Below are 8,846 nucleotides of genomic sequence, written 5' to 3'. Positions count from 1 at the left end.
AAATTAAAACCATACGCACAAAATAGTGCACCGTTATTCTTCGCAGACACTGTATACTGATTACATTACGTAACACAAATCACAGATAATTTATTAATAATGTTTAAATTTTAAGAAAAGGGGTGATATTCATTTTTCATAGATTGATTAATTATTTTCAAAATAATTCTAGTATATAGAAGGGGAACATTGTTTATATGTCAAACAAGTATGCATTCACTAGTGATTACTAGTTTGTCATTCTGTCCGTCAGTACAATTTTCCAAACATTTTATCCTCATGTTTGAATATATTTATTAGATATTTGATATAAACTATGAACACTCATAATATTACTAGGAGGGGGTCAATTTTGTGTTTCCAGTGGAAACATATTATTTTTGTGTTTCCAGAGGAAACATTTTGTTATGTTTCCAGGGTTTGTCTAGATTTTTTTTTGACTAATTGTCAATGTTTTCCCCTCCTAATTTATCTCAGAAATTTTTAGTGTTTCCAAGGAACACATTTCATTCTTTTTTATGTGTTTGGCACGGGGAACACATTCTTTTTTTTTGTGTTTCCAGACTTGTCTAGTAATTATTGTTTAACTACTTGTTAATCTATAATGATGTCGTCTAGTATTGGTTTCTCTGCTTCTGAAAGATTGTATTTTCATGTTTTAAGGACAGATTTAATTCCAATCAGTTTCCGTGTTTCCTGGGGGAACATTTTTTCTTTGTTTCCAGGGGAAACATTTTTTAGGGTGTTTCCAGGGCAATCTATTTTTGTTTTGTTTTTACAGGGGAAATTTTTTTTTTTTTTTTTCAGGGGAAACATTTTTTTTTGTGTTTCCAGGGGAAACCTTTTTGTTTGTGTTCCAGGGGAAACATTGTTTATGGTGTTTTCAGGGCAAACTGTTTTTTTGTGTTTTTCCAGGGGAAACTTTTTTTGTGTTTCCAGGGAAACTTTTTTTGTTGTCGTCTGTAACTATCATGTGATGGGTGCCTCAGGTGCAGCAGGACTATTTTCCACTATCGAACACCTATTGTGACTTTTAATTCTCAGTCTTTTGTTTGCATTGTGGTGTTTTGGAAATGGCTGCTGGCCATGTTGAGGAATTTTTGCCCTGGCTTTCTTAGTTCGGTTTGAATTTTCCTTTGGTTTCTTCTGCCTCTCAGTTATTTGGATTTGCCTTGATTTACAAAAAATCTTGACAAATTTTGTATTGCTACATGTTAAAAAAAAAATCCTCAGCAAACATACCTTGCTTATGATAACAAGCTATTACTAAAAGGTATGCATGACTAATCTTTGCTAGTTTTTAATAATAGTTTTGAAATTTCTTTAGATGAAAATGTTATTAATATCAACCTACCAGAGATGCTTTAGTATATATATAAAATGCAGTAAAGGGGCACTAGCTGTCAAATTCAAGTTCACCGATTTTAATCAAATTCTCATATTTTATTTATAACAATGTAAAACATTTATCTATTAACTATTGAAAGTCTAAAATAAATAATAAACAGGGCACGAGCATGAAAATGCTTCGTGTGTATTTTAGTCCAGACGCCATCTAATTAATTATCGAGTTGACCTCTAAAGTTATGCGATGGCCATATAAGCGATGTAAACATAAATATAGTTATAAATAGATTAAGTAAACTCGTGCTGTTGGATTATTCTAGGTCTATTTAATTCCATATTATAGATGAAAAATAAATGTTTATCATCGTTTTTACCTGTATAAGAATGATTTTTGTGGATCGAATCAGTCAATTAAATGATTTATCTTTGTTTCACTTTCAATGTTGACATTCTTTTCCTTTAAATAACTTTACACATATAATTCACGTATTATCCATCTCAAGCTAATGGGTTAAATTGAAGTTCACATGAATACGGATTCAATGATGTCGAATTATTCACTTGCAAGTGAATAATTCATAATCAATGGTGTTTTTTTTAGCTTATTTTGACAAAATTGAACCATACTGGCTGCTAAAAGCTAATTATTATTTCACTATTTGCATTTCATTTATATTGATTGAGCAAAAAAAAAGATATTGGATTTTTTTTAAATTTCGTAGCTATAGTGCCCCTTTAAGAAAAATTAAGAATACTCTTCACTGGATAATAATATAAATCAAAATGTAGGTAAACAATATTTTCAATTCTAAGTTCAATACCATATAAAGATAAGATGTGGCATGACTCATTTGCATTAATACCAAATCTCCTTATTAAAAGTTGAGTGGTGTGTGTATTTCTTTGGAAAATTTCAAAGTTTTTCTCACAGGTCACCCAGTTTGAATAGAATATTTTGACATTTTGCTGTGCTCTTGGATTTGAGTTAAGAGCCAACCAAAGCTCACGGCCTGTTGGTGGGTAGTTGATGACTATATGGTAAGCTCTGGATGTCTTTTTGAGTATTGCATACGGTGATTTGGTGATGTCTTCATGCCATGCATTGTCACATTACTTTATATAGACAGCTTATCAGTCAACCTGATCTATCAAAGTAGCTCTCCTCTCCTTTTGTATAGTCAGACGAAAAACAAGATATAAACTGACTTAGCTTGGTATAAACATGTTTATTTAATATACTCATATAAATATAAAAAAGAAGATGTGGTATGATTGTCAATGAGACAACTCTGCATAAGAGACCAAAATAACACAGAAATTATCAACTATAGGTCATCGTACGGCCTTCAACAATGAGCAAAGCCCATACCGCATAGTCAGTTATAAAAGGCCCCGAAATGACAATGTAAAACAATTCAAACAAGAAAACTAACGGCCTTCTTTATGCACAAAAATTGAACGAAAAACAAAAATGTAACACATAAACAAACGACAACCACTGAATTACAGGCTTCTGACTTGGGACAGGCACATACATTTTGAATGTGGCGGGGTTAAACATGTTAGCGGGGTCCCAAATTCAAGTCAAATTGATATTTTAAAACAACATAAAAGTAAAAAAAAAATAGTTTAATAAATGTTGAAAATATTATTGTGTTTGTGAGTGGAAAACTACTTAAAATTGTAGAAATATTCAAAAGTAGCTCTCGCGTTTTTGTTCTGCGGCTACGTTTACGGAACACCAATCAAGTAATCGATCTTGACGTCATCATGACTATGGCTTCAATATTCAATGGTATAATAAAATATCATGTTCTGCTTGTCGTAGACTCAAAAAGACTTCAAGTTGGATTAGATCTACGAAGACTAAAGAACGTTCATGTGTGGTTTGGCAATTGTACATGCCCACGACACCGTCCAGATATTGTTCGGAAGATGTTTTGAGAAATAACGATGCTACCGGACATGAAAAATTAAACTGTTACAGTATATTACAGAACACAAAACTGGCTATCTTTGCTGTAAATACAAGTTAAAAACCGGACATGGTTTACATTAAAGCTAAAAATCCCAATCCCACGGCATCAAATAATTTAAAAAAAAAACATATGATACTACCATATACCTCTAGTAGGCAGTAAAAGTGCTATATGTACGTTTTGTTTGGGTCTAGCCCAAGAATAAGTAAGTTCAAGTCTTTTTATAACGTTATCGGAAGGACATACTAATACAAAAACTTAGTACCAGTGTTATATGAACGTTATCGGAAGGACGTACTCCTACAAAAACTTAGTAAATGAAATGTATCGGAAGAACATATTCCCACAAAAATTGAGTACCAGAGTTATATAATATGAACGTTATCGGAAGGACATTTCATACAAAAACTTCGTACTAGTGTTATATGAATATTATCGGAAGGACATACTCCTACAAAAACTTAGTATCAGTGTTAAATGAATGTATCCGAAGGACATACTCCTACCAAAATTGAGTACAAGTGTTAGGCAGCAACCATTTGATTTTCTGGGGGGGGGGGGGGGGGGGGGGGCTATGTTTTTTTTTTCTGGACAAATTTTTTTTTTCGCCTGCAGCGAAAAACAATCTATTTTTTTCGCGACAAGTCGCAAACAATTTTTTTCTTTCAATTTTAGCATTACATATAGTGGCAGCTGAGGGTGAAACAAACATTTTTTTTCTTAGAATCAAAAACAAATTATTTTTTTCTCCAAAAACTTTTCCAAAAAAAACCCCAGAAAATCAAATGGTTGCTGCCTTATATATATATGAACGTAATCGGAAGGACATACTTGTATAAAGGTCATCACATGTATGAATTTTTGCATACCACACTTGTAAAGATCATAACGTTCATGATTTCTCGTGTATCTATTGTCACTTAATCCTTCACTCAACACATGTACACCACTTTTGTAAATTTCACGAATTCTCGTGTGCCTATAAAAGTGACTTTTTCCACTAAATTATTTACCGATACAGGTAAATGTGCATGCAATTATTCATCACAAGTATGGGTTATAATGTCTTTACGATAATAACCGTCGGAACTAAAGCTTGTACCCATACGTCACATTTTAGGTCATCTTTTATCAGTATGTGTTTTTGTATGTCTCAGACAATTACTGATTCTGCCAACTCTTTTTCAAAATATCACATCTTATCTTTCCAAGTATGGATTTTCATGTGTTTATTACGATTGCTTTTGTGACCAAATGCTTTACCACATACATCACATCTGTAAGGTTTTTCGCCAGTATGTGTTATCATGTGTGTACGACAAGAACTGCTTTGGCCAAATTCTTTTCCACAAATATAACATGCGTAAGGTTTTTCGCCAGTATGTTTTTTCATGTGTACATTATAGTTGCTCTTGGCACTAAATTCTTTACCACATTCATCACATTTGTAAGGTTTTTCACCAGTATGTGTTCTCATGTGAATTAGACAACTATCTTTTTTGCCAAACTTTTTTTCACAAATATCACATTTGTAAGGTTTTTCGCCAGTATGTGTTCTCATGTGAGTTAGACAATTCCTTTTTCTGCGAAACTGTTTTCCACAAACATCACATCTGTAAGGTTGTTCACCAGTATGCTTTCTCATGTGAATTCGACAGGTGCTTTCTCGGTGAAACTCTTGATCACAAAAAACACATTTAAAATGTTTTTCCCCAGTATGAATTCTCATGTGTTCATTATAGTTGCCTTTCTGACCAAATTCCTTATCACATACATCACATTTGTAAGGTTTTTCGCTAGTATGTGTTCTCATGTGAACTTTACAGTTATTTTTTTGGCAAAATTCCTTTCCACAAATATCACATTTGTAAGGTTTTCCACCAGTATGGATTTTCTTGTGTATATTATAATTGCCTTTATGACCAAATACTTTTCCACATTTATCACATTTGTAAGGTGTTTCGCCAGTATGTTTTCTCAAATGAACTTTACAGTTACTGTTTTGGACAAATCCTTTTCCACAAATATCACATTTGTAAGGTTTTTCACCAGTATGGATTTTCTTGTGTATATTATAATTGCCTTTGCTACTAAATTCTTTACAACATTCATCACATTTGTAAGGTTGTTTACCAGTAAGATTTTTCATTTGACGTAGACAAGAACTTTTTCGGTGAAACTCTTTGTCTGCAGTAGCCTCTTTACTGGACATAACTAAGTGTTACAGTCTGTTCACAGATGTGTTTTTTATCTACAACATACAAATGCCAATTTATTTAAAGATGGTAGGTAAACTATGTAATAATTACAACTATAAGCAGTATGTATTGTGTACATACATTTGTACTAGAAGTCTGATTTTTTTTCATTTATCCCTGTTCAAAAAAGTATTAGGCCTAAGATCTTGCATGCCAGACGCGGGTTACATCTTCATAAGACTCTCAGTGATGCTCGAATAAAAAAAAGTTAAATAGCCAAATCAAGTATAAATTAGAAGAGGGTCAATATTTTTCACAGATTTTTCCAAAATACGACTACGGTAAATAGTTTTGCTTGAGTTAAAAAAATCTTTAGGATTTACAAGAATTCAGAATTACGCCAACTGTAAGTTTAAAAATATGACTATGTTTACATTTATATCAGTGATATTCATGATAACGCAGAAATGTTGACTAAAAAAATTATATCAAGACAAAACGTTGCATAGCAGAGGCGCGTTTCGTCTATAAGAGACAAACAGTTGGCACTCAAATAAAAGAAAAATAGAATTCTAAATAAATTTAAAATCTAAGAGCATTGCGTAAACAATTCCAAAATACGGCTACGGTTATAATATACACATGAGGAAGAAAACCCCTTTATAATTCGAAGAATATTGCAAATACTGCAAACTGTTATTTTTAAATTTATAAAAATTAATGAATATGAATTCTTGATAATACCTTTTTAACATCCACTATGCTCGTGTCTGTTGTGAGGTTTTAGATTTCAACAAACGTAATTTATGTGTATTAGTGGTAAATTATTAAGTTAGGGATTTCGTACCACAAATAACTTAAAACTTGTACTTTATTCTTCCATAGCTATAAGCTTATTGACCCTTTAAATAAACTTATTCTAAATGTTAGCATTTCATCTCTGTATTTGAATATTGGTTTTATGTCCCATTTATGCCATTATGTTTTCTGGTCTGTGCGTCAGTCCGTCTGTTCGTCCGTCCGTCCATTCGTTCGTCCCGCTTCAGGTTAAAGATTGTTGGTCCAGGTAGATTAAAGATTATGGTCGAGAAGTTTTTCATGATCAGCTTGAAACTTAGTACTAATGTTCCTTGTGATATGATCTTCTTAATGCCAAATTAGAGATTATACCCCATTTTCACGGTCCACTTAACATTGAAATGATAGTGCAGATGGGCATCCGTTTACTTAGGACACAACATTTTGTTATTGGTATAAATATAGATTTTGCTACCGTAAATTAATAGCAGACTAGACACTATTGTTATATACATATGCACTTTAATGGATCTACCATCTGTCGACGCATGTATCTTGGCGTTGAACAAGGTAATGGTTTTCTCTAACTGTTTATATGACGTCTTTCCACTGCATCCATCCATTGTATATTGGATGTGATTGATAATTTAGTCTTGATGCACGATTGTTTTTTATTTGCTTTGAACTAGCTGTCACTGACTGCGAGTCTTCTCAGATATGTACTTTTTGTTGTTGGAATGTACAAGTACCATGTCAGGTCCATGTGTTTTCTTATATGTATTTAGCCTTTTTCAACACAATTTTATAAAATTGAGAATGGACATATAGTTCGTTCATATGCTATGCTGTTACATCACTGTCCGAATTAAGTATAGGGTTGAGATTCCGCTAACATGTTTAACCCCGCCACATTTTGTATATATTTGTCTGTACCAAGTTAGGAGCCTGTAATTCAGTTGTCGTTTATTGCTGTGTTAAACATTTGTTTTTCGTTCAGTTGTTTTTACATTAATATACATGTAGTTTGTCGTTTGGTTTCATATTTGTGATTTTGGAGTCTTTCAAAGCCGACAATGCGGCATGGCTTTGCGTATTGTTGAAGGCTTTACAGTGACCTATAAAGATTTGTTAATTTCTGTGTCATTTGTTCTTTTGTGCAGAGTTGTCTAATTGGCAATCATACCACATCTGTGTTTTTCTGTTTTTTTTTTTTTAAATATGATGGCATACAAACCATAAAAGTTTGAAAGATATTTGTCAAACAGTTTCACAGCATTTGCGTTCAAAACGCCTTGGGCAGTTGGAGTGACGGATAGATACTGTTACTATATATATATCTATATTCAATAACATTTCAGCACAGGCACTTGTTTCTGTCAATATGTGGTTTACTATCCATACCCGTACTAAAAAATCACTCGATTTTTAATTTTAGTACGGGTATGGATAGTAAACCCCATATTGACAGAAACAAGTGCCTGTGAGTAAAGGCCCGAAAACTCGATCGTGATTCAGTTGTTTTTACTTGCTCTTGATGTAAACGTGTTATATTGGTCCTTATGGTATTTTGCTTAAGGTATATAATTTGATTCTTTTGTGGCCAAGAAACGTGACCGTGACGGCTAAAATAGAAAATAAGGATAACATGCAGTTTTTGACTTATATTTCAGAAACTAAAGTAGTTATAGTAAAATTGATAAGGAGTCAAATTATTCAACAGGTCGGCACTAATTCTGAAAAATCCGACAACCCAATGTTAAAAGCAAGATATACATGTTTAATTGAGATATATATGATTAAAGACCGTACACGTAAGTTATAGTTTGATGCAAGCGCATACGTCATCATATATACGTCTTCAAATTTCGAAGTTTAACTAAAATAAACGCAATTGAGCTAATTTTTGGTGCATCTGAAAGATAATGTAAAAGCCTTTAAGAATAAATAAGTTTTTCATAGAAAAATATAATATATTTGCAGGGAAATGCATACTTAAACCCCGTGCCTACTTTGGTGAATATATATACTTTTCAATTAACCGGAAACTGTTCATGAGAGAAATGTAAAAATAGTTTCGATGAAACCTTTTCAAATTACGTCAACGAATAAATATCAGGAAATAAGTTAAAACTCAAATGAAACTAAAACAATTGATATGTTTGTACAATTCAATTGTATCTTACCTCTATTTCCATAAGTTGTGTCTTTGTTTATTCACTTTGAAAAAACACACAGATTTGTCAAATTCTGGAAATTCTGGAAAACCCAAATTGTGAGGCTGTTTATTTTTATTACGTCATGTAGAAATTATGCGTATAAATATGTGACAACTTAACGAATCGAATATGTATGTTGTTTATACAGAACAAACGCCACATTTATTTTTACTATACATACAATTCTTATTTTAAGTCAACAATATAAATTTTAGAACTGTATTTTCTTCAATTTAAGAACCTTGCTAAACTGCAAAAAAGATATGTTTTAGGAAAACAAAGTCCTCAATCCCAACTTCGAAGATATT

At 32.3% G+C, this 8,846-nt stretch overlaps 1 protein-coding gene across 1 annotated transcript; it reads right to left on the bottom strand.

Annotated features, from left to right (window-relative positions):
• Nucleotides 1–4,414: 4,414 nt before the first annotated feature.
• LOC139505529 (zinc finger protein 227-like) lies at nucleotides 4,415–8,590 on the bottom strand. The gene is made up of 2 exons (XM_071295073.1): nucleotides 8,506–8,590; nucleotides 4,415–5,577 (listed from the first exon to the last, which is right to left on the bottom strand). Exon 2 carries the CDS (start codon nucleotides 5,536–5,538, stop codon nucleotides 4,519–4,521), a length of 1,020 nt encoding a protein of 339 aa, XP_071151174.1. The 5' UTR covers nucleotides 5,539–5,577; nucleotides 8,506–8,590; the 3' UTR covers nucleotides 4,415–4,518.
• Between the last annotated feature and the right edge of the window lie 256 nt (nucleotides 8,591–8,846).

The sequence above is a fragment of the Mytilus edulis genome, unplaced genomic scaffold, assembly GCF_963676685.1.
Source record: "Mytilus edulis unplaced genomic scaffold, xbMytEdul2.2 SCAFFOLD_366, whole genome shotgun sequence".
NCBI classification, from domain to species: Eukaryota; Metazoa; Mollusca; class Bivalvia; order Mytilida; family Mytilidae; genus Mytilus; species Mytilus edulis.
Note: the sequence above shows the minus strand (reverse complement) of the source record. Positions and strands in the feature narration are given on the sequence as shown.

Bases quoted from the DNA above. Each gene is read 5' to 3' on its own strand.
- LOC139505529 (XM_071295073.1), bottom strand. From the start codon at position 5,538: ATGTCCAGTAAAGAGGCTACTGCAGACAAAGAGTTTCACCGAAAAAGT.